Here is a 26,978-nt window from a genome sequence, read left to right on the forward strand (position 1 = left end):
GAGAGATTTGTGTCCCATAGTGTCATCAAATGGATTTTGTTTCAAGACTGTTAGTATTCTACGATTTTCTGGTCTGTAGTGTAATTTGAATCCACTAAACTTCCGCTGGGTATCAGGGCAGTCTTTCAACAAATAGTAATTACCTGTTCTTCTAGGAAGCATGCGTTATTTTATTTTTTTCCCTTCTGTCACCATTTCAGTGAGTCTTCCCATCCTATTTCTTAGTCCTTTCTCAGATAATTCTATGTCAATGTGCACTATTTTCTCTTAGCATTTTGCTAGGCTGACCTGAAAAATTCTCTGCAGCCTGTTTTTTGTCAGTTTGATTTGGGGTGGCAGTTAAATCAGTTCAGTCCTGCCCAAAATAGTAAATGTAAACATGTTAAATCTCCTTGTGTTCTCCTTGAACACATCCCGATCAACTCCTGCTGAAACCAGCAAGAAGAATCTTCCTGACTTGTGATAGGGTTGGGTTGATCTACCAGTAAAATGTATTCATCGCCCAACAGGTCTCCTGTGACTACGCGAACTGAAGTTCATGCTGCTTTATCTAAGAAAATAAATTAAATTGATTAGATAGTTTCAAAATAGAGCAGCTTAATTGCCTTCAGGCTTTTGCAAAGTCTCCAGCTGGGTAGACTACTAATCTTTTGCAATTATTCTCATAATTATAAAATTATAATTATGCCTCTTTTCTGATGATTGATCATGGTTCAGAATGGCTCACACATATATTCCTTGATACATGGATGTGAGCCTGATCTAAAAACCACTGTATCTTCGACGGAAGGTGATAAAGACCTATTGAGATACATGAATGGAGAATCTGGCTCAGAATATTAAACAGGTTCAACTGTGTAATGCTGGGTTCCCAACAGGTCCCTTCTGATATCTACTGAGCCCCTTCGTGAGCCATATCAACAGTGTGTCTCTGTACGTTGTTAACTAGATATCTCACCCACACCTTCGGGATTCGAAAAGAGCATTTAACGTAGTCATGTAACATGATATGTTACAATGATTCTTGCCTGCCAAGCAGTGTTGTTTAAGAAAACTGAGGCAGGCCACGTTACCCCTCTTGGCTCTCGGGCTAAACTCACTTGCATGAAATTTCTTTTTTCTCTTTTTTTTTTCTTTTCTTAAGATTGTAGACACTTTTCCAGACTCAATAAGAATTCCCGAACCATGTGAAAATCTTTGTGTGGGAGGGAAGATAGGCTGAGAAAGAGGGGAGCAACTGCAGAGGGATGCAAAAGCAAAGGCATCTCCAGGGTGCTCCTCTCTGGGGTGGTTCTCCCTTGACTGGGGAGTCATGAGATGAGTCCAAAGGGGTTCACCACTGCAGGGTGGGAGAAGTTGCCAGGAAACCTCCCCTTACCTCTTTTGTTGGAACTGTTCTCATCCAAATGAGTGAATATTTATTTAGTACCTGTCTGTATAGCCCTGAGGTTTCCAGATCTGGGAAGCTACATCAAGAATTTGCTTAAGCACGTTCCCTAAACCCGTGTCCATGGCCATGGATGTGCTGAGGTGACTCCCTCTTCTGTTTGATCCAGAAGATATTCTCTGCATGCAAGCCCCTTCAAAATCAAAGTTTTCTCAAAAATAATAATTTCCTGCAGGAGTTTGTTTGACAATAAATATTCCCAAATGACGCTACACCCTGTCCCATAGGAACAACCACAGTAACAGCCTGTTCTCTGGGGGATGTTTGGGGAATTGCCAGGTATTCCTGAAAAAGCAACTGCATTTGACTTTCCTCTATGAATTATCCTACGTCCATGGCATCTTATAAACAGCCTAAAGCAGAGTCACCTTCAAATTGTTATTTTGGCACCATATCAAAACTGAGCCCACTTCTTCCACCTACCTGATGTCTGTGCAAATCAGTAATTCCCCTGTCTAGGTTTTTAAAAACTCTCTTGGAGTAATCCTGCTCTCCCAAATGAGGAGATTAAGCCATGGGTTCCAAATGGGACTTAGTGATATTTTCCTACTTGATCACTTTAAAGTCTTTCCTCACCTTATGGTAGCTTCATAAAGTACCTTTTAGCTTTTAGTACGATCAAGGGAGTCTGACTTCTCTTTAATTTTCATTTAAGGGCCCCAAATCCTTTAAGTAAAGGACACTTTATTAATTTACAGCTACAAGAATTTTTCCCTTTGGCATTAGTCTGTACTGCCCAGGAGGTGTAGTTTTCCAGCCACGCTATGCATAAATGTATGCCCAATTACAGCCTCTTAATCATTCCTTTGTAAAACCATGAGCACACGTGAAGTTAGTTGAGAGCCAACCCAGCTACCAGGTGAGCAGACGCAGGTTGTCTGCAAGCCACCAGGGTGGCTGTAGGCTGCTGCTCCAACATGTGGTTGTCGTGTGAGACCAAACAGGGTGAGCCACGGTATCTTGGGCAAAGAGGAGAGAGAATTATACTTCTAAGAGTAACGCTTGTATAACTCTGCTATCATCAGTATTGGTCTCAACATGAAAGCAAAAAGGCCAGCTGCTGCCTTGCACTTTGCTGAAACCTGTGATGTGCATTGGTAAGGCAGGGATGGGGAGGGCATGCTCATGCCTGAAAGTTCATTTGTTTTTGCAGCTCCATCCACTTGACTAAAGAAGACATTGCATCTCCAAATAAATGCCCCCCACTGCTATTCCTCATATCAGATCTCCTTGCTGCACCATTGCAAAGGCATGGCCATTAGCAGAATTCAAAATGAGAGAAACCAGCACCCAGTCCCCTTGAAAAGCTTGCACAGAAATCCTTGCCTTGCCTCGCATTTAGATCTCAATAAATAGCCATAACACAAACTAGAAGGGCTCTTTTATTCCCATAAAGCTTGTTCCTGACCCATGCAATAAGGTCTGGGCAGGCTAATCATTGTGTCTGCTGAATTTATACAAATGTATTCATGGTGAGATTATTCCAGGGGGCAGGGTTTGTTGCAGGTTTATTATGTATTTTAAGTAGTTTTCTCCTCTCCCTCCTTTTTCTGTTGATATCCTTGCATTAACAGGCAACAGAAATGCCCCTTTTCAGCTTTCCATTTTACCAGCCCAACAAGCTAAAAACTCAGGTTTTTCTTTTCTGTGTTCTTTCTTTCTCTTGTTTCGTGCAGAGTGGTCTCAACAGGGGGTAACAGTGATACTGGCACAGCCTTAGCTCTCTGACAAATGCTTCACCAGGTATGAGTTGGGATCATATTAGCCCCCACCGGCCCTGTTGTTGTCAGTAACCAGGCATCCTCTGGCTGATGAACCCACTCAAGGCTTTCTTCTCTTCAGACATTTCCAGCTGATGAGCTCCCAATTTATAACAGAATTTCTCGTAATTGATGTAACTGATTATTAGCACACAGCATGATACATTTCACCACATTTCTGCTATTAGGGTCCTGAAGATCATCCCGTTCTTTCTACACGATGCCTCAGACTCTATTCATTTTTATTGAATTTAATAAAGCTGCTGAATTTTAGCCCATTTTCATTTCCTTTGCTTGAGTCTAAATTAACAGTTAAGCTCCTAATTATGTACTACTATAACCAACTCAGTCTGAGGAATCAGCGATGTCTATTTGTAAATTCATGCCTGTGTTTGTATGCTTAACCTTCTACCCCTGTATTTTATGCGTACTCAGAATAAGATGCCATCAAACATGACAAAAGATTATCTGATGAACCATTCAGCTATAATGCTTATCTAAATTGAACGCTGTGCAACATAAATTACAGTTTGCCAAAGAAAATGAAACATATTTTACCTTACACTAAAAATTGCATCTACTCCCCAAATCAATCATGTTTCCAAGGTTGATGAATAAACTAAAATCTCTGCTCCTCTAAGCACCAGGCTCTGAGTTGGAAGGTAGAGACAGATAGCTTCTGCACTTGTTTATTTTTATCTGTGGAATGTTTCCTCCCTTGAAAGAAGGCACTTATGCCCACGGCGTCTATATACTTTTTGCTGCACTTTCTGCAATTTCTCTCTTTTGTAGTGTTTCTGTTTTCATCAAGTATTTCTGAAGAGTACATGCAGTCTTTGTGAGGGGTAAGGTGAAGTGGCAGGTAGCGTGATGCCTTCTGGGTTCTTGTGTGAAACAAATCTGAACAAGCAGTGAGGCAGGGCTTTCTGAAGGGACATGTAACTTGAGGCATCTTGCCAGCAAATGTATTCCTTGTAGAGGGAGTGCCAAGAGACTATTCTTAATTATCTTGGGTCAGTGTCACCCCAAAGCGCTCAGCTGTTGAGAAATTCTCTGCCAAAGTCACTTTGAAAATGTTCTTTTTTTGTTGAGTCATTTGTTCCTATGTTTTGAATAGGGGCTTGTGTTTTGAGAGAGGGTTTTCCTGATTTCCTGCATCTTGTAGTGTCAAGAAAATATGAAATCCAAATAGACACAAAGCTTTCTGGTATTCAAATTCCAGATCTTGAACTAAAATAAGTACTGGGCTCGCTTTTACTTCTACTGCTTATGTGTCCTTCTTAGAGACTCCCATCAGAAGAGGTCAGACACTTGCAATAGCCAGTACTCTAAAAACATATTAGGTAAGTCCGCTTCTATAATGACATTTATGTGCCTGATTCCCACTAAAACAATTCATATTTAAGCATCTAGTTAACTTGTAGAGTATGGACCTTCATTCATTCATGCCTTGCAAGTCTTAGAGGTGTGCGAGACTTAACTTTTTTTGTTGTTGTTGTTCTGTGGAAGACAAATCATCCTGTATCATATCAGAAGATCTAATTATTTTTTTCCATGAAAGTTATCTTGCAAGAAAAGCCCCAAATCTATAGCCAACCAGACAGTGAGGCAGTGGCTACCGTTTTTTTTTTTCTGGTTTGGTTGATAATGTCTGCACCTCTAAGCGCTTGGTCAGCAGCATGCAGGAGGATGCAAAATGCTTCTAGGTAGGCTTTTACTTTGCTGTTCTTCCCTGGTTGCAGTGCAATATTACACTTCATTATTAGAGTATTCTTACCCCGTGATTTGGATGTTTAATTTTGATGTCTTGCACTAGTTTTTTCAAAGTAAAAATAAAAAAGAAGACAGAAATTTCAAAGGCAAATCCAAGATGAAAGGCAAAATACTGCTTTACACTTTTAGCAACAGATGAAAATCTGGACTAAGAGAATTGACATTTAAATTAAATCAAAAAATGTCCAAGACCAAGTTATATAGCTTTCTCATTCAGATTTTATTTGAACCTGTCACAGAAAGCACACATTTTCTATTCTCTTGAATTAATGTATTAGTTTGAAAAGTATCCTAGTCCTATGCTGTTTGATGTGACTTCTCTGAGGGATGAGCGTCTGATTTTTCATGCTTCCTGGGAATCTATAATTGTACAGGATTTTGTGTCCTAATAGTCATGCATACAAATACCTCTGGTTGCTGTGGGAATGTCGGAAGGATCTCACAGATACATCTTGAAGTGTTACAGCTGATGAAAAACACAATGTTCAGTCTCTCTCGCTGGGCATTTGGACCTTGACACTGACTTTTGCTACCTCTTCTCCTAGGTGTGGGGTCTTTCACAACAACTCTGTCACCTAAACAGTCAACAGATGTAGAGCAAGTTGCAGATGTGGAATAAGAAACCTACTGGAGTCAGACAAAATTCCCTAAATTTCTCTTCCAAGAGACAAAGGAGGGCCATGCAAGTGTTTTCCAGACTAATGGAAAAACTCAGATTTTTCTGTTTCTTTACAACAACAGTTTTGGAGAATATAAAAAGGTGATAAAATGCCGTCTCCTGCACAGTAAGAAAGCAGGATAGAAAATGAGATAAATTCTTTATTTCTGTATTTAAGCGCTTGGAAGGAATACAGACAAAAGCGGCATGAGGCCATTTATACTGAAAGATTCTCATATGAGGATAGCATCACAATCATGCCTAGAGGAAAAAGATATGAACAACATGTAAATGGTACATAATACAATAATGAATTAAACAAAAAAGGCTGTTTCCTTGGAAATAAATGGGTAATGACTTCATTTAAGGCTGGAGTCCTACTCATGCATATGCTTAATTTAGATGGGATAATTCAGGTGGTGACCCCAGTGAATAATATGTAAATTTTAGTGGGATTGAGTCATGTTAAATTTGCAAATCAAAGTACTGCTCAGAAACGTTATCTGATTTCCAGGTATTAAGTCTACAAACTCCATTAATTGTTCCAAAGTAGGTAGCCAATGTATATGTATCAGATGAAAAAGTTAAAAAAAAAATATCTGTATCACTATGGGGCTTAAACCAAGCAGCCCACTTTTGGGGAAGTTATAATGTGTCTAGTTCTTATATACGATCTATCCAATGTGGCAGCTGTAAAGGCTGGTGTAGATTCATGGTTTTAATTAAGCTATTACCAGAATTTAGACATAACAGAACTTCATAGTAATAAAAAGAGAAACCTTATTTATTTTCCTGAGAACATAAAGCCCCATGTTTTTATGTATCTCCTACTTAGGAAAAAAGATTTTTGTAATATAGGTAATTATAAATATATTTTATTCAGTTTTTGTTTTACAGGGAACAAACTCATTGCAAAGGATCATAATAATAATAATAAAAAAAACCCTGTTTAAACTGACTCCACTTAAGTAAGAATGCAATTTTTTTACTGAGAGGAAACAAACACGCTTGCCATACAGCTGGTTAGAGTGTATTATAACAAAAACACTTGAAGTGCCTTGCGGTAAAATGAACATGGAAGTCAATATCATCCACCCACCCACTGAACCTGCATGAGAACATTTCTCCTTAAACTTCAGAACAGTGTGGTGGGAGGATGCTCTGAGGGCTGAGGGAAGGGGATGCCCAGCTGCTTGGGGTGCTGTGCAGCAAAGTTCTGCCTGATGGCCGGTGCTCCGTGGACTCTACAAAGAGTTTACAAGACTGGGATATCAACAGGTAATTTTTTCTAAATGTAATTTGAGTTTTATGGTTTCACTCGGGTCCTTTTCCAGGTCTGAGGTTGCCTTAAGATGTGTATGGTTCCCCGTGTGATTTAAGCATCATGGATGATTTACACAAGGCACGAGCCAGGGAAATGCTGCCGTGTGGGCAGTGAGATTGACCTGCACTGGTGAAGTGCCCTGTGTGGCAGCTCCCCATAGGGTCCCCCAAAAGGCTCCTCAGGGCCTTTGTCACAGAAGCATGTGAGGATCTGCACACGTGATGCACCACAGGGTCTGAGAGGAGCTGGCAAATGCTTCATTAATACAGTAGCCCAAACCATGACACCCAGGAACAAATGACTGTCCGGATGTGTTGCGTGGGACCACTGCAGGGACCCTGGGGTGCCACTGGCGCATCAAGGTAGGACAGCAGGAAAATACCACATGGGAAGGGGAGGAGGAGCTGCAGGGACGGTGTGGCTGGGAGGACTGGTGTGAGCTGGGAAGACTGGTGTGAGCTGGGAAGTGGGCCAGGAGAGGTGGGAGGCAGCAACCCAGTCCTTCAGTCCCCTCGTCTCTGGCTACGACTTCATAAGTGGCTGTGTATGAAACTGAGATACAATTATATAGAGTGACAGTGGTGTGTTCTCCTTGGAAAAGTGCCTGTGTTTTCAGTTTAAGTAGGGTTCCTGCTCTGTAATTACTTGTAAATACTCTTTATCAGTTATATGAGCTAGATGGTACAGTAGATGACTTTTAGAGACTTCAGAAAAATAGACAAGACTCTGACTAGACACCATTTACATTGTTTTTTGCCATTTGGAGTACATAGATATTACAGCTTTCTTGAAAACAGAGGGCCAAGATGAGCCCTCATGACAGTGGCATGCAAACCCCTCGTACTGAGTTTGGCACCGGCAGCGTGCAACTGCTGAAGCTGCAGTGCCAATCCCAAATACACGTGCTGCTCAACAGCAGCGAGGTGTGGACTCTTTCCAGTCAGTGTCCGTCCACTCACGGTGCACAGGGCTTGTGGGGGACCTCCGCTTTCCTCAGTACAGTTCTCAGCGTAGCTTTTGCAGAGCATCATCTGTGCTAGATGTATTCTGGTTTGGACAAGACCTGCATCTCCTGCCCTCCGTCACTTCTGTCCCGGAAAGTTCCCCCCAGCCTTCGAGTTCTTCTTTCCCTAAAGAAAATAAGGAACGGTCAGAATTAAAACAGAAGAAAATAAGTAGTTGGTTTAGAGACTGTGTTTACATGTTCCCTCCCTTTTTAGAGGGTAGCCAGAGTAACAGTAAAGGAGCGATACTCGAAAGGGGGACAGAGGCGGTTGCTGAAGAGGCAGTAGATGAGGGGGTTGATGGCACTGTTCAAGGCTGGCAGGTTCTGGATGATCACGGATGCGTAGAAGCGCTCTTTGGTCTCAGGGAGTATGTTGAAGTTGTCCAGTATATCAAAAAGAAAGTAAGGGCTCCAACAGAGAACAAATGCTGGAAGAGAGAGGAAGCGCTTGACATTAGATAGTTTAGCTATTTAGGGAGGTAATCACATACACAAAGCTTAGAGAGACTGTCATAACACATAAATATTTGTTCATGCAAGAAAAAATCTCTCCCTATTCAGGGTCTTATTTAAGAGAGTAGTTATTAGATTTTGCTCTTATTTGTCTTTATTTTTATTTTAATGCCCATAAAATATATTATGTGAGCTCCTCTAAGTGTTTAGAGTACTCCCTCTAGAGATATCGAGGCACTTTTGAACGCAATGCAACACATAAAGGGTAAATAGGTAGCCAGTTAAAGCATCATCACTTACAGTGAAGCGCTCTTTTAATGGTCCCCTGAGTGAGCAGCCAATCTAAATGTACACAGCACCAAAGTGCCGCTGCGTGACAGCACTGCCTGTCGCGGCCACCTATTAAAAAAGGGCTCTTAGACACCCAGGAGCAAGGAACAACTCCCTTTCACACCACATTGCAGCATGCCAACGTGTCATTTTGCATGCTGGTTGGAGGTATTGTGTACACGGAGTGTGCAGGAAGGCTCCCTAATTCCTATCCTGCAATTTGAGAGAAGAATTTGGGGAAGGTAATAGAGGACTGCGTTGTTCATAGCCCTTGCTTTTGTTCCGAGGTGGTAGAAATGAAAAGGCCACAGATCTACCTTTATTTGCAGGAATAGTGAATGAATCTGTCCCTCACAAATTTCTATGTCATCTCCTTTCACAAAGGCTTTTGATTCAAGATCTATATAGAAACGCCAAGACAGGCAGTTCACTCAACTAAGCTATAAATACCTGGGCTGCAAACTTACAAGTATCTGTGAAATTAGACACATGATCTCTCCCTGACCCAAATGACACAGCAGAGTGACCTCATGCTTGCTTTCTCCTCACATTAATCAGTATTTCTTTCTTGGCAGTCAGCTGAGTGCTCACTGAAGGCACATGGAAGAGGTAAACTCCCCTCCTGTTTTCTAGAGTAACCAAACTGGCAGTGTCGATGCACAGATACCAGCAAAATAGCAATACGCAGTGTCAGCGTATAGATCACAGCCCTGACTACGTAGAAACCTTAAGTGGCTTTAAAGAAATCCATGGTGCCTTGATCTATTTGCATGTCAAGAGGTGCTGGGTGCCTAAGTTTATCAAGGTCCTTTGAAAAACTGAGCATCCAGGTGAGCTCTTAGCATCTGATGGAGTTGCAATAGTAGTTGTGTTTGACAAAAGCTTTCTCTGATTGTCACGTAGGAAAGTTCAGACACAGAGAAGCTGTTCTTGGGCTTCTGAAAAGCATGAATCACACACATGCAGACACTACCACTAAATGGTGAGCTAAGCACCTCAGTAGTACTTACTATCACAATATCATCCCATCTGAATTTTGTGTAGTGTTGGAAAGAAGAGAGATCTGTTCTTCAGTGGTAGGGGATGGCTGTCAGCCTTTGGAGTAAATAGCTTCGGTCGCCTTCCTGCCTGTCTCCTGCAGCTAATCACCAGCCCTGTGTGACGCTGCCTTTATTTATCGAGATAAAATGTCAGCCTCCTAATTCCATCAGGATAATGTCATCTCCCTGGGAGACGGAGGACACCTGCACTGAGTCATCTGCTGCCTGGTCAGGAAAGGAGAGCTTGTTCTTCCCACCTCAGCAGGCAACACACCTCTCACATCAAATTCAGTTGCTCTGCATCCCACACCTCTCCCTACTCTCCCTTGCACCGCCCCAGCAGCTAACGTGCCATACACAGTCTCTAAGCCTAAAAGACAACTCAGTTGCCAAGACTTTTGGCAGCCCAGATGGGAAGCAGATGAGCCCTTCCTTTCTTCCTTTTAGGCAATGTCTCTCCCTTACTTTACGCACACGAGGGGCTGTGCATATCATTTCATTTGAGGCTTATGGCAGATGCCTAAAATAGGAGCCCGTCAGCCAGAGGAGAGGGGAAGGACAAGGTCAGAAGGCAAGTCAGAGGGTCTAAAAAAAGCTTCTTCTCCGAGCCATCTACTTCACTTTATCCGCTGGTGGCAGAGGGAGCTGAGGAAGACCAGCTTTCCTAAATGTCAGCATTCTCCCTAGCTACCAGCTATTGGGCTTCCCACTTACCAAGGATAATTACGATGCTGTACTTGATCGCTTTCACTTTTGCCCTGGATATGAACCCACGACTGGTGTAGCCAGCAGAGGTTTTGCCACCTGGGGAAAGGACAGAAAGAGGATGTCTGCAGGCAGGACAGCGATACGTAGCCCATCCTTCCCTGGCATCTGGCAGGGGCTCGGCGGTTCCTGAAATTCAGACACTTGCAAACCTGCTCAAGTTGGACACTCAAAACCTGAGCCACTCAAAATCAAAAGGGGAAATGTAAGCAGAAGAGATCTTCCTGAAGCATTGTGGCAGCTGGGTATTCCTGATCCTTGACACTTAGTTGGGAGAACCACTGCCTATGTGCCCAACTGTACCAGTCTAATAAAAACCATGCACCGTCACAGCTACAAAAATGCAACCGGAGTGGTGTTATAGGAGACATTTTCTGAAAGGAACTGGCCTCTGTAATTAAGAAAACACAAGAAAAAACCTGGCAAAACAAACTACCTGTTCACTTTTAATGGCATTTCAGTCAGAAGGATTTTAAAAGCTACATACTCCATTCCCTGAACCTCTTACTCTTTTTCTTTTTGATGTTTTGGATAGTCAGTCATGCATTTTATTCTTCTTGTTGACTCAGTAATGAAATATGAAATAGCTTTTCAGAGATGAAGTGTGGCTTGAATTGAGAAGCAAATCCTATTCAGTCTCACACCAAGGCTGGTTGATCTCATTTCCTCTGAAGTCACACTAATGTCTCCAAGAATCAAGTCCTGTATTTGAATAACAGTACCAGCAGGATTGCAATAATATGCCTGATTTCATTATTAATGTCAATTTGCTGTTCATGTTGCTGGGTCAGAATAATTAGGTTCACCATAGTGAATAAAAAAGAAGGTCATTTTTTATCAAAACATCTTTAAACTCTTGTAGTCCAAACTTAGGACTGGAATTTTGATTAGTGTAATTGGAAATAGCTCTGTGTACAGGACTGTTTGCACCTCTTATAAAAACAGCATATCAAGGCTGTGTAATTTGTAAGGAAAAATACGTAAATAAAATTAATATGGGCTTGTTATCAGTAAAATGTCCAATCTAGAAGCTTGAAATTGGTCTATACTTAATATTACTGGAAATCACTTGTTGACTTATAGAGCACAATATACCTCTTGGACGAGAAGAATGACTTTTTTTTTCAAGACTAGTTGATACTGATTGTGTCATGAACATAATTAGAAATCAGTCCCGCTCAAGCTTTTCAAAGGAGGAGTATATCTTAGATTTTAATTGATGGATGTCAGGTTATGACATAAGGATATCTGAATATGTGCAACATCACATTAGGACACTTCCTCCTGTATCAGACGTGATCCATGATCCTGCGTCAAGCAAGTACCAGCAACTTGGTCCCCATACTTTGAAGTGTTTCCAGTCACCACTTGGCTGCACTAACTGGTTGTGTGCTCTTACAGTTGTGTTGTAAAATGTATTAGCATAAATGAACATACTTTTCTTCATAACTAATAGGAAAGGCAGCTGACAAGTGAGGATCTTGAAATGATTTGTGCTCAGATTCTTTGCCAGAATCAATCAGAACAATCCAAAAAACTTTATGGGCTTGGGGTGGAAAGCTCAGCTCAGTTTATGGCTTTCCATAGCGAAGAATTTTGATCTTGACCAAAATCCAGGCTTGCAAGGTCATACAAAAGCACAGCAAATGACTTATCTAAGTATCTGCTAGGAAAAATTTATTCTGGAAATAGGCAAAGTTTGAGGAGTAGGGATTCTAAGTTCTACAATAAGGATTTTTTTACCTTTTAATTCTTTTTCCTCAGCTGTTTTCTATCATTTTTCCAAAGGGGATTTAGTGTCAAAAGAAAGAAGGTAAAAAAATGTAGAAAAGAGTTATGAATGAGCAGTTACAGAAACCCCATTCCCACTGCAGTGATGGGGCCCAATGTGACACTACACGTCCAGGCATTCTTGGATGTGAGGGATGCCGGCTGAATTGGAATCATGAGGCTGGAGACACATGTGTGCTGAGACTCACCAGGGCAGCTGGATATGATGACAGCCTGAGCTTTGCTCTTCATCCAGATGGTTCGAATCACGATTGAGTATATGACGCTACAGAAGGGAAAGAGTCATTGATATTATGAGCTACAGTAAATTTAACTGACATCCCAGTCATTTGTGCTCTATGAGTATATTTATCTATGTGTAAGGAACAAATAGAGATGATGGGACTTCGTAGGAATAATAATAATAATGACATCAACAATAATAAACAAAACATGACTCTCCTGTAGTACTTTTCAGAAGCAGAGCTGAAGAGTTTTCACCATGGAAGTCATTATCGTTGTCCTGGTTTTGCAGATGTCAAAGCTGAGGTGCAGAGGAGTGCAATGATTTGGCCAAGATCTCGCAGGCAAGAGCTTGTTGGGGATTTTGGGTTCACCAAGGCCAAATCTGCTTAGGTAACAGCCCCAAACAGGAGGCACCTCATCCCTGCACAGGGGTGTGCTTGTGGGCTTGGGAGCTGCAAGAAGGACACTAGCCCTGAAATGGAGGAAGCAAGGGGACAGACCTGTTTTGGCTGTGTGTACACTTCGGGTTTGGTGTTACTTTGTGAGCATAAAGCTGACAAATAAAATGGTACCCTGGGGATGTCAACGGTGGCAAGATCCATGAGAAACGCAGTTAAGTATGGCGCTGCTCACTTTGAGGTCTCAAGGTCCGAGGAGGACAGAAGAAGCAGGTAGATGGGAACAGTTAGATGATTCAAAACCAGACCCACCACAATTTGCATATTTAGAGGGGAACATAGCTATACTTTTAATGAGAAAGATGAAAACTGCCCTAGTCCACAATGACCTTGGATAGCTATGACTTTTCCCTAGGTGATAACAAATCTGGAGTTCTATTTATTTAATACAGAACAGGTAAAAGAATTCCTTCAAGCTGAAGAGCTGTTTGAATCCACATCCTGGATGAGGATGTCACCTTTTCAGCAGTTTACATAAAAAAAATACAAGGTCTTGCTCTATCTGCTGTTTCTCCTACAAGAGTGAATAACATGCAGCTAAAATCACTAAGCAACAGCATACTTTTGACTGGTGTTTTCTTTTTTAGTCTGCTAAGGAAGACAAAAATAATTTCAAAATATTTCAGCTAATGCACTCGGGTTGCCATGTTTTCCTAATGTAAAAACCAAGAATCATAACAGAAGGCCTGGGGCATTAATTGCCATAAACCTTAGTGACCACTCTGTGCAACTAGGGAGATTATTTCAGGGTGTTTTGTAGAGACAAAAATGTGTCTTACTACCACATGGCTTATTTTTATTATAAGAAGAGACATACTTATTAGAGCTTTCAGACTGATATACGAACCTTTCCTCCAGCACCCTCAATTCCTAGACATGCTTGCAAAGGCAGTATTTGTGTGCCTTGGAGGTTTCCTTTCTGTGGAAGTTTGAGCCATCTGGTTTCCAGGCTCAATAGGCAAGAGCTGGAAATTCGACATGCAGCCCAGGATGTGCAGCAGAGCAGTAGCATACTTGCCCAGTGAGGGTTTTGCATGCGTCTGCCGCGGACTCCGGCTTGCCCTCCTTAATCCCTTCAAAGGTCCAGCATGGCTCCCAGCTGACTTCAACATTTTCCTTTTATCTCCTGGCTTTTCAAGGACCTGTTTATTTATCAGCTGGTGCACTTGAGAATTCCTTTGTACTTAGCACTGACAATGGTGGAAAATTCACGTATCATTTCTCCTTTGATTGTTCCGATGAATAAGAATGTGTTGTAATGATAATTGTAAGAAAATGTCCAGCCAGTTCCTAAACGTCCTGTTTCTATTTTCTCCCTAGCCTACTATCTCTAGCCTGACCTTTTAGTTTGCAGTTGAAACAATATCCCCTCGGATGTAGACCTGCATGTGTCCTGCATGTGCAGGACGCACTCAGTGTTGCCTGAGCATCAGGATGAAGGAGACTAACTCCGTAGTCAAAATACTCAGATTGCCGCCTTCTAGCCAGGAGCCACAACTATTGAATTACGAAGTCAGGCTCCTCACTTGCTTTCCCTCCAACCCCAGAAATCCTGCCCTCTTGGCTGCAGAGCCCGGTAGGAGCATCCCTTTCACCGGATCCAGTTATAGCTGCTGTCTTCTTCATGCACCAGTTGTGGGATGCGACATCGGGCCCTGGAATGCACTTGGCATTTCACATATGAGATTACATGCTGTTTCAGTTGAATCTTTAATTTTCAGAGGTCCGGGGGAAAGTTTAATTCCTAGTTCAATCCAGTGGCTTCTAAAGTGCTGCCAACATAATGGATTTGTACTGGTGGTTTTGCCTCTGCTCATCTTTCTTTTCTCTATAGCTGGATCCACTGGAGCCTTCCTTATCGGGAGGGGACCAGAGGTGGTGTAAAGCCGCTCAGGGTGGGTGTCAGGAAAGACGAGTCACTTGTCATGCTAGGTACACTTCCCAGTGACTGTTTTGCCAGGCACAATGATGCGTTTATGCTTTGATCTCTCTGGGACTCCAGATCTTATTAGTGCCTAATCTTTTTCTTTCTGGCATGGAGCTAAGAAACTGGAGTTTCCAGAAATGTGTCACCCAAAGCTTAAGATCATAAAAGGCATCTGTGTGTGTGTTTCAAAGCCACAACAATAAAAAGAGAGCACTTATGGAACAGAAGTTGTATTTTTCTTGCAAGGGAAAAGCAGGGTATTTTTTCAGAATGCATTTGTGGCTTCTTTCTTTCTGTTAAAAGGTGGCTGGAGGAGGACATGGTGGTTGGTGACATCTCAAAGGGTGGGAAGAAATTCCCACTTGATGGAAAATGAAGTAGCAGTTGAGCAAAGAGTAGCGGAGGACACATGGTGACTGGTATTCGGATGGACAGGAGGGTGTTCGGCGTCGGTCTCCACCATTCTGACAGTATTGTAATTTCTGCTTCCTTCCTCTCAACGTCAAGCAGCTCAGCCTTCACTGCCAAGATGTAAAAGCACACCGTACACATTGCCACAAACCTCATTTTCCAACACGTCTAACACACCTGCATGCTGCTTGCTCTTGTCTCCACTGGCAGCACCAGGAGATGTGATGCACAGTTTGTTAGGTCAGGACGTTGTCAGGTTTCCTTGTGTTTGTAAGTGCATAGTGCATTGGTCTTCCAGCCCTCACTGGGGATTCTTGAGCACTATATAAACATATGCTGTAGTCATTTGAATGTATAATATGATGTTCAAATACTGTATAAGTCGTTGTGGCCCGTTATTTGCAGGTGAGAGAATAATGAAAGGGAAGAAAGAGCTCAGGCGGAGTAGTCAAACCTGGATGGAAAAATAATTCAAGCCTCCTTGAGGAGGAGCTGCTCAGGATTTGAAGACCACAGGATAGAAAGGACATGCTGTTGATCTGAAAATGCAGTGATTTTTCTAGCCCTGATAAAATACTTATCTGGAAAGGTGGCAGGAAAATAGAATATGGTTCAGACTATGGATGTATCTCAGCAAATTAAATTCATCGCATCTCCAAAACCAATTTTAGCAACTCTGAAGCACTAAGATGCATATTCATTGTAGCATGTTATTAGTTAATGGTGTTTAATATGACCCCATTGGTAATTACAGCATTCTTTGTCCATGTAAATAACTAACTTATGGTTAGTCATACAAATACTACCATGAATAGTCCCACTCTGTCTTTGTTTTTAATTCATAAATCACTTTTGTTTTGGAAAATAAAATGTCTTCTGGTAAAGTTATGTATTGATATTAATAATCATAAGAGTTTTATTTTATTTTATTTTATTTTATTTTATTTTATTTTATTTTATTTTATTTTATTTTATTAATATTTTTTATTTTAAATAAATGATTGCATTATGATAGTGTCCCACCCAGCCTCAGTATTTACCAGTAAAATGAGCCTTTACTATAGCCAAAAATACACTTAAGCTCCCTGCTAATTGCTTGTATTTATCATCCAGCATTGCCTATCGTTCCTTGTACTTTATTTGTGCAAAGTGATGCAGCTGCATTATGTTTTATGGTAGCTAATTTACAGCACTATTTATCCAAAGACAAAAGGCATATGTAACTTCACCTGAACAAACCGTTGTAGGCATGTGTAATGTGTAAGTGAATAGATGACATTTGACATTTGAGCATATGCGCAAGATCTGGGCTTTTTTATTTAGAAATGGAAATTGCAAGCAAAAATGATTGTGCTCACTGAATCAAGTTCAAAAAATGACCTTTGATATTTTTATTAATGGGATTTTTATTCCCTTTATTGGATTTAATTCAGACAAATACCTTTTATTTAATCTTTTTTTAATTTCATTGCAATGTCTTTGGTTTAGTTCCATATTTTTCCTTTAGCTGATTCTGTTTTTTCTCTTCTAATTATTTTTATGCTGCTCCAAAGTAAATGTTCTCTTTGGAATTTTGATTTTAAACAGCAGATGGATATTTTTTTCCTCTGTGCTTCAAGAGGAACTTTTGCAATATTTTTAACCTGAATTTGGAATTATATTAGATAAATGCCTATGTATTACATTTACCAGGTTAAAATATAAAAAATAGATTTGGCAATCATGAATAACAGCTAAAAAGACCCTGAATTTCTGGATACTCAAGTGCCAGAATATAATTACGTTTTGGCACAGAGTAGCAATACAGAATAGAAGCCCAGTAGCTCTCCTGTCTCCCCGTCACAGGACCTGAGGGGCCCAGGTGCAAATATTTGCAGGAAAGCAGTCTGTAATCTTGATTTGACCCATATTTAACCTCTGTTCAGCAATTTCCCAGAGGTATTCAGCTATCCCAGATACCATTTGAGCTTTGCTTGGCTATCTTGGCATAGGAGAAACGGCTGATGACACTTGTCCCAGAATAGGAGAGAACTAATTACTGCAGGTTGCCTAATTAATTTTCCTGAATTTTCTGGATTTTGGTAGGTTGACAATATCAACTGCAGAAACAGTGGTAGATTAGTCTGAATAAGAGGGAAGAACTGGCCAAATTTTTAAGCACTGTAAAGAGGAACCTGATGCAGGACCTGTGGCTCCCCCTGACCAACACTGAGATGGTGGGGAGGAGGGCAGCTTCTACAGGAAAAGAACAAATGCTCTCCCCTTTTCTCAGCTCTCAAAGATAAGCACGCACTTGGGTTAAAAATCTAATCACAGCTTTTCATTCTCTTTTCAATATTCAGGTCTTGTTCATTTGTACTATAATCGGATAAAAGAACTGGCCAGAAAACCACAAGCTGTTTGATAACTGATTGCTGATTCTCCAGTTGTGAAGTGGTGGGAAGAGACCTCCCAAGTATTTAAATCTTTGAGGGCTGTTGCAGTTTTGTTCATAGGTTGCCTTTTTAAATATACCTCCAGAGAAGGGCAATGAAGCTGGTGAAGGGTCTAGAGCACAAGTCTTTTGAGGAGTGGCTGAGGGAGCTGGGGGTTTTTAGCCTGGAGAAAAGGAGGTTGAACGGAGACCTTATTGCTCTCTACAACTACCTGAAAGGAGGGTGTAGGGAGGTGGGGGTCGGTCTCTTCTCCCAATTAATGAGCAATAGAACAAGAGGAGACGGCCTCAGGTTGCACCAGGGGAGGTTTAGGATGGATATTAGGAAAACTTTCTTCAATGAAAGGGTTGTCAAGCATTGGAACAGGCTGCCCAGGGAAGTGGTTGAGTCACCATCCCTGGAGGTATTTAAAAGACCTGTAGATGTGGTGCTTTGGTTTGGTGGTGGACTTGGCAGTGCTAGGTTAACAGTTAAACTTAAAGACTTTAAAGGTTTCTTCCAACCTAAACTATTCTATGATTCTGTGATACATTTTTTTTTAAAAAAGGGACAGATTGTTGTTTTCTTTTGGTTTGTGTTTTGGCTTGGAATCTATAGGGTTTGCTCACACCATGTCTGGCAGATTAGCTCATCAGTGGAAGGGTTTTCCAGACTGAGCATATAAGGTTATCAGCTAAATAATTCATTCCACGGGCTGCGGTGTTATGAATAACGCAATTCCTGTGAGTTAGTTGAAGGCTGTGTCAGGAACATGTGAAATCAGCTCTGCCAAGAGAGCTGAGGAATGGATGAGAGAAGCTTAAAAGATGATGGTACCTGGACTGTAGCAAGTGAAAACCACTCAGCCAAAGCGGCGTATATAATGTGGAATTAAGTCCTGCACCTGAAAAGTAAAATTTTATCCTTTGTATGCACTTCGGATGAACTTCACCAGAAAAAGTGCTGTCATCAGTGAACTGCTTTGCTCTAGAGGTTAGGTTTTCAGCAGATTCAGGCAGCAGAACTAATTAAGAATTAACTCCGCCAGCCAGTGTCCCACATTGCATCAGGCACCTGCCATGCAGCTAAATCAGAGTGCTTTGGCAGAAAAAATAAAGTAGCTGCGCAAACAAAATGAATTATTGCATAAAAGGTCTTATTCTTTCTCTGTGTGCACCCTGCCTCCCTTCCTCAGTAAGGGTGGCATGTGTTTCTGGATTATTTGTATTCCCTGGCTTCTTAGATACTGATCCGTGCCTTTTCAGTCACACATTTATGGATTGTCTATCCATTGTTATATTGTGGCCTTTTTTTAATAACATCTTCAGCTAAAGGCCACTAAATTAAAAAAAATCACAAAATGCCTTCCTTCATTTACTAAATAACACCTTTCATTTTTATAATTAATCTTCTGACAGAGTGACACACAACTACAATGTACGTGACCTCCCTCACTCACCCGTATGAAACAGCATCTCGCTTGTCATCAAACTTACTGTGTGTCTGCAAGTATGTGGTGGAACAAAACTTTTGCAGAGAAATTGAGTCCCTGCAGGTGTTAACAGCCATTCCTGCTGCTCTTCGCTCTTCGGCTGCAAACTGCTCACTAGAGCATTTGTATGCTGCAGCCACATCAAGTGGATTAGCTTTAAACTCCTGGACTGCCAAGAAATTTTAAAGAAAGAGATGTCACGCCTTGAGGCTATATTGACAGTTGTTTTACAGATGCATCGGCTGGCAAGTTGCAACCTTCAGTTGTATGCTTGAAACTTGAGAAAGTGTTCTAAAAAACCGGCCAGTTCTTTCCAAACTGCATGGCATTTGTTCATAATGTCTCCGCTGACCTTGCCCTGACGGTAATCCTCTTTTTATGTGGTTTTAGAGAATCCTCTCTATTCTAAAGAAAATAGTATCACTGACAACTAGAAATAAATGGGCACAAAAAAATCCTTCCCAGTGCCACCCCCGCATCGTTCCTCCCAGTGCCCTGCACCACTTAGGACCTGTCAAAAATTTTACTTCTGCTGGCAAGGACGTGGGAGCATTTTTGTTAATGTACGCTGAAACCAGGCACGTGTTTGGGCTCTGCTCTGCCCTGTGGCTCCAAGGACAGTGTTTTCGGTTCCTGTCCTGCCATAAACTTCTCGTGTGAAAGTCGGTTAAGGTTAAAGCTGCAAAAATTTTAGGATGCTTTATTCATTTCTCAGCTGTCAGGGCAATCTCATGCAATGCCAGTTTCACTGCCTTTCCCCTTCCCCTCGTGTCTTCATTGCCTTCTTGCTTCTGGGGATTTCCTGTAAAGCAAGGCACAGAGCAGATCTGGTTTGAATATCTTCCTTCGGCAGGGAGGAGGGGAGCACAACATCAGCAGCTCTGAAAAATTTGTTGCTCTGTAGCTTGCCTTTTCTTGCCAAACAAGTGTATATGCCATGAAAAAAGGAGTGGCTGATCTGTGATAGAAAGCGTGTGAATCTGTAAGTTTAAGCATGCGAAAGTGATGTTTCACACACCTGTGGAATGACTGATAACTGGAGAGGCTATGGGCTCTTTTCCTAAAACACTTAAGATGCTGGCTAGAATTTCCTGATTGCTAGCTACTTGAGAAAAATCCTAACAAAGCTCCTCTCATAGTAACAGCCAGCCTCAAAGTTTTCTAGTGCCATTTCTTTTGCACAGTTAAATTACTTTTTGTCTCAGAATTCTGAGTGTCTTTATTCTTTTTGCTGCTAGTGCTGGGTTGCAGATCCACATTTTCATTTACATATTTCCAAGAATATTTTTTGGTTTATTTAAAGATAGGCTGATTTATAGATACAGGCAAACATACAAAGAGAAATGATCCTGTCTAGGAAGGAAGAGCAATTGGATAATCTGGGAGTAGTTTTTCTCTGTTGTTATCATGTCCTTTCTTCAAGGAGAACTTCTCGTGATTTTGTTTGTATATCTGTGCAAACTGACACAAAAATGGAAGGATTAGCGAACTTATGTGTTACGAGCAAAGTATAAAAATTGTCCCTTCTCTCTAAGGACCAACGCTGGTCAATGCTAAATTTGTGTCAAAAAAGTCAGCTAGATGAGCTCAAGCATCACGGTTTCCATGCTCCTGTGGTTTTGGTTCTAATAGAGATAAACTTGTTTCCATTAGAAGCTGCAGAACCTAATCTCTGTGATTAAACAGTAATAAACTTCAAGGCACAGCTCAACTGGAAAGGAACTAAAACCACGACACGGTCTTTACTATTTAGCCTGTGTAGCCGGTCCTGTCCATCACCTAGAAAAGATCAGCCCCCCCTCTCCCCCCCACCGGCTCTCATCTGGGGTGCTAATGAGCAGGAAGCTGGGATTCATGGCTGGAAAAGCAGATGGACCATGAGAGATGTCCAAGGGACATGCAAACATAGCTCCTCTCTCACAGCCCAAACAGCATGTCACCAAATTATGGGGAACAAAAGGAGTCCCAGCAAGTCTTCTTTGCCCCTAAGAGGAAGACATGGACACAAAGAAATCCTATTTTAACCCTGCAACTGAAAGAGAATAAAAGGGAAAGAAAGAAAAGGAATACGTCTGGGCTTGGAGAACAAGTTACTGCCACCGGCAGCCTTTCAAGGCAGTTCAGAAGCCTCACTCCTCTTCCACATCAGTTTTTGACTGCTCCTTTGCATTAGTAGCTCCTCATGGCTAAGTAATTTTTATTTAACAGTGGGTAATGCTGGCACCCCGAGGGAGGCAATAAAATTCACTGATCACCAAGCACAGGCTGGGTTATTGATTGACCTCAGTTTAAAAGTAGATTCTGCTGCAGATCGTCTTTGCGATTTTAGGCAAATCAGTCTCAAATATTTGCAGCTCAGGTTTCCCATCACAAAATGGGAAAAAAAATATTTTTTCGTATTTTAGGAGTGGTTGGCAGCTTCATACACTTGGAGATTTCTTTCCAATCCTGGTGAAGAAACACTCTTCTAGTATTATGAAGCTTGAGAGCACTTTAAGTTAATTTTAGTTTAATTAGCGTTAAGTGTCGTCTCGTGTTCTTTTATTAAAACTATGTTTTGTCATAATAGCTAGACATTCTTACTGGATTTATAACGATATGTTTCAAGCCTGAATCTGCAGAGATAAGTGGACACACTTAGAGATTCATTCCTTTTTTTTCAGAGAAAATGTTTCTGGCTGTTAATACAGTATGGAGAACACCCAGGGCAAGTACAGTGACCCGTGCATTATGTGATAAAAACTGAAGCAGCTATAAGGCAGGTGCGGAAATGAAATCGTAATGAATGAGTAGAAATTAAAGCATTAAGCTGATTGCACACTTGACAGCTTTCACCACACGCTTGCTGGCTGCGGCTCAGGCTTACCTGATAATGATCAGAGGAATGAAGTACACCAGGAAAGCCACCACCGTCATGTAGGGTACCCAGTAGGAGTCATCAGGCCAGAGAGCCCAGCACTGCACTTCCCCGTTGGAGAGCTGCCGTTTCCCAAAAATAATCAGAGTCGGTATGGAAAACAGGAAAGAGAGGCTCCAGGCCACTCCAATAAGAACTTTCGCCTGTCTTTCTGTGCAACAGAGTCAAACAGATGCTGTTAATGGGGGTGCTGGCATGACTGGCCCCTTGTAGCAATACTGATATTGCAGGCAGGGAGGGGGAGGAAACTGGGTGAAGAAAGGGAATTTTGGTCTACAGCTGGTTGGTGCTGAAAAGACTGCAAAGGAGTGTGGGGATTTCATCTGTTTCTCATGATAAAAAGTCAGGTTGTTATGGGCTTGTATTTTAAATGTTTTATTTAAAGGTGCTAAGGGTCCGGTGAATCTGAAACGCTATGAGAAAGGCACTGGTCAGGGTCAGCAAGTCAGAAACATGAGACGTGAAAGGTTCTTCAGTGCCACCAAGACAACATCATGAACAAATGCAAAGGACCGCAGCCCTGACCTGCTGTGCACTCTTACCCTGGCACAGCAAAGCGGCAGTCAGTAGGAGGACACAGAGACAGAAAGGAAGAAGTCCTTGTGCTACAGATAACAGGAAGGCTGAGACCAGGAAAGGTTACTTAAAGCATACACTAGGTTGGAGCATACTGGATGTACTGGAGGGGGAAAATATCCTCCTTGGAATGGTAAGTAAACATTTAGATACATCTTGTAGTGAGAAAGCTTGCAAAACATTTCCTACCAGGGGAGAGAAAACACCTCTGGTCAGGATCGGGACAGAACTGCACAGCTAGCTGCCTTTAACTCCAAATGCAATTCTACTGCCCCAAAGAAACATGGTCCTGGAGAGCCCAGGCAACTCCTGCAGTTCCCCATGGCACAGCAGGGACCAAATCCAGCTCCTGATGACGGGAACATGCCCAAGCCGTGCTAAGGGTGAACTGCTAATCATGAGACAGGGCAAATGATGGTGGGCTGGTGTTCAAGTGCTCAGCTCTATTTTATCTGCCAGAAGCGACATTGACTAGAATATTGTGCTGGACCTCATGATGAAGATCAGGAACTGAGTAATCCCAAAACACCTGGCAGGTTTGGGCTACTGCTTCCCCTTGACTTCTGGCTTCCTCCACTGTCAAGTGGGAAAAACTTGTGGGAAACCAAATCGTGTCTGTTGGCACCCATGGAATACTGTAAAAATCAATGGGTTGGAGCAAACAGCCCCAATGCATTTGTTTTGACAAATCTGTATCTTCTGGCTAAAATCCATGTAGATCTAGATAAGTGCGGAGAAAAAAGGCTGATCTGTGGAGTACCAGTGATTCTCAGCAGCGGTTATTCCTCCTGAGTCAGATTGTGAAAAGAACAGATGGGGACGGATTTTTTGATCTGGGAAGCTTTGGTGTTGAAATACTTTATTGTCCTACAAAATACCCGAGGTTGTGTGTGAAATGGAAAATTGCTTTAAATTATGCATATCAAGAAGAACGTCTTTCCTCCTTGAAGCTCAAAGAGCAATATGAAAGTGTGTGAGAGAAACATTCAAAAAGTAATTTTATGCTTTATAAAACATCAGTTGCAAATATTCACTTATCCTCCTCATTTTTAAATGCTACCCACGTTGAGCAAAATACAATCTTGCTAATCTAGGGCTTAAGGGAACTCTGATGACATTGACGTGAGAGAGTTATATTGAGTCTATAAATATTGGACAGGCAGAAGAGAACCGTAAAGTTTCCCAAAGCATAACAGAATAAACTTCGCAAAAGGAATATTAAGAGTAAGTTTCATAAACTATTTCCTGACAGAAAGGGCTTTTCGATTGTGAGCTAGCTACTTAAACTACATACATACAAGCCACAGTGGGCCCACTTCCCTATTTCTGAGGGGAAAAGATCATACTTGGATAATATACTTTATTTTCTGTACTGTGCAGCGATGCCCTGAATTTGAAGAGAAGCGGGCAATTTGGTTTGGACAAGAGTGGTATTTTGTCTCTGTGTTTTATAAAACGTTACCTGCAGTGTTGATTTAATCTTGTTTTAAATGTCCCTTCTGTTTGGTAAAATATGGCCTTTCTGGTCTAAAGGGCTTCACAGGGCACTGATAGCATCTAGGTAAGTAGACTTTTGTTTTATCAGACTAATGTTAATTGGCTGCCTCACAAGCAGGGGCTTTTTATGTTGTTTTTTGTAAGTGCTCGACTATGCTCTGAATGCCAGCAAATCCTATAACTAGAACTATATCAATTATAAATGGAATCAAATAAATAACAGCTTTTGAAATACGATATTCTATTCAGCCAGTCTCAGTATTTTCCTTTAAGAACAATATCGCTCTTTAGACGGGAGATTTCTTCATGCTGGGGTGGTCAAGACTAACACCCAGGGCTGGAGCAGGAATCTCAGTCATGAGCTCTGGCACTGACTTTCCTAAAGGACATCTTCATGTCACCATCCCCTTTGCTCCACTTCTGCCATCCGTGCGCTGTGGCAGTGGGTTGGTGCACATCTGCCTGCTCCCAGCAACATGTGGTGGGAAGGCACCTCTTGGGAGGAGTTTTGGTCCTTCCTACCATGAACAGCAGTGCTATGCAACCCTTCTATAAAGTGAGTGCCATTTTAAAATTAGGTTTTAAACCCAGAGGGAGGGACCTGTTCCAGAACCTCATTAATCTGCTGGAATTTAGCATCATTCGCAGCCCAAAGCCATGCAATGGACAGTTTACACCTGCTTGGGTTTTGTCTTTTACCTAAGCAGTTTTATTGTCACCTGCTGTTTAGTTTGTATATCAGTTTCTTTTCTTTTTAATCTTTATTTTATGATATTTTTTTTAAATTACCCCTTTGGTTATTGAATTAAGTGCCTCACACTGTAAAAGCGTTAGGATTAGAATGTATAATTCTTCCACATCCTGCACTTTCTGTGGTCATTTATATATTCACAAAGTGAGTATAAAATATTTAACTGTTGAAGTTTGTTTTCTTAGAAGCCATGCAAATGTTTTTTTTAACATGACTTGAGGCTAGTAACTAAACTGCAATTTTTTAAAAAATAAATTGTTTCACTTTTTCAAAGCAAGAAGTTTCATTTTTTTTCCAAAATGATATTTCAAAGCTACATGGAAACATAATTTTTAAAATTGGTAAGGACAAACAACTTTTGTTTCTTTCATTCGATTGAATTATTTTGGGGGATGAGCATTTCCTTTTGCAAAGAACTTTGCCACAAGTTGACTCAGAACTGTTCTGAAAGTTTCCCTGCGTCGTTACCAATGATGAAGTTTTGTAACTCTCTTTGTTGTCTGCCTGCAGAATGGCTAAGAGGGCCTTTGAAAAGCTCCCCCAAAACACCTCTGCTAGGAACAGCTGGGTGCGAAAGGTGAATAGTTATATATTTATGTACATTCCAGGAAGCTGCTAGGGTAAATATAATTCTCTAGATCATTCTTTTTTATTTACTGCTGCCTCCTTTTGGCACTTAAACATGGTCTTTGCTTGTCCATCAGTGTGTAGCCAGCCCTTGCCAGAGGCAGGTGGGCTTTGCCAGCGTTATCTCTGCTCGTGGCCTGTTTCCCCCCCAAACCTACACCCAGTTGATGACTCTGCTGCCCCTCGGCTGGGTGCAATGTCTGCTCTTCTCCAGTCTTAAAAAGACACAAAAAATCTTTATGGTACAGGTATAGGAAATGGGACCGAGTTAAAAAAAAAAAAAAAAGGCTTTTATAAATATTTGAGGTGGCTTGGTGGGTTTTTTTTTCAACTTCAAAGTGTTTTGCAAAGATTAACCACCAAATTCTTTACTAAGCCCAGGTGGTAATTTAACAAGTGCTGCTTTTCCTGTACCACATATGAAGACGAAATGCCAGCGAGCCTGTCTCACAGCTCACCCTGCTCAGCCGGCAGTCGGTGCTCCAGGTGGTTTCTGAGCCCTCCCGAGCCCAGCTCAATGTCGGCAGGTGCTGCAGAGCCTCCCAAAGCCTGCAGAGAAAACCTTGATATCAATCCCCCCGGTCTGAAATAGTTGGTCTGCACGCCAGGGAATATGAGGCTAAATTTCACAAAGTATTTGAAGTTTTCAGACCTTAACATCTGCCAAAGCTGCACCACTGCCTGGGCTGTGATTGATTCATAGGTTTTTAAGGCCGGAAAGGACAATTAATATGATCCCCTGAATAGAGCAGGCTGTCAAAAGCCATCATTACGCCAAACCAAGAATGATATTTGCATCTGATTAAAGTGTGTCTTCCAGACCTCACGGTTCTTGTAACTACTCCCCTTCCTCCCCACCTGCTATTTCTGTTTATTCACTCAGTGCAACATACTTTAACTTCCCACTTTAGGCTCTGTAGGAAAGAAATCATGTTCTTTAAATTGTACTGCAAAGCAGCCAGGATATATGAGTGCTGTAAAAATAACAAATAGAAGAAATTACAAGAAACAATAGATATCCAAACTTATATGCTATAGCTTTTGAAATTGTCTTATCAAACTATTGTATGAATTCTCAGTACTGCACTCTCTCACCAAGTTATTTTTTAGTGTGAATAAATAGTGTAACTGTTGTGGCACCTAGAATCAGCATAGCTGTACGAGGGATAGCTTTTGCCAATAGTAACCTTCTCAAAATGCTGGAAGATAATGAAAACCTCTATACTTTTTAAAATGTCATTTCATTCTTTGCTAACACAATGCTTAAAAAAACTGCTGAGGGCTAAGTGCAGCTTAATAAATCTCGAAACCACAGCTCCTTTGCCACTTGGAAAAC

The 26,978-nt window shown here is 41.5% G+C and overlaps 1 protein-coding gene across 2 annotated transcripts in view; it reads right to left on the reverse strand.

The window, feature by feature from the left end:
- Window positions 1-7,706: 7,706 nt before the first annotated feature.
- Window positions 7,707-26,978, reverse strand: part of NPSR1 (neuropeptide S receptor 1) — a 98,647-nt gene continuing 79,375 nt past the window's right edge. For both annotated transcript variants that reach the window (XM_074573492.1, XM_074573493.1), the window contains 5 exons: window positions 22,141-22,342; window positions 12,536-12,612; window positions 10,506-10,595; window positions 8,216-8,396; window positions 7,707-8,092 (listed from right to left, as the gene is read on the reverse strand). In XM_074573492.1, the coding sequence (XP_074429593.1) occupies window positions 7,999-8,092; window positions 8,216-8,396; window positions 10,506-10,595; window positions 12,536-12,612; window positions 22,141-22,342 (644 nt within the window). In that variant the 3' untranslated portion in view covers window positions 7,707-7,998. The remainder of the gene's footprint in view (window positions 8,093-8,215; window positions 8,397-10,505; window positions 10,596-12,535; window positions 12,613-22,140; window positions 22,343-26,978) is intronic.

The sequence above is a fragment of the Larus michahellis genome, chromosome 2 (genome assembly GCF_964199755.1).
Source record: "Larus michahellis chromosome 2, bLarMic1.1, whole genome shotgun sequence".
NCBI lineage: Eukaryota > Metazoa > Chordata > Aves > Charadriiformes > Laridae > Larus > Larus michahellis.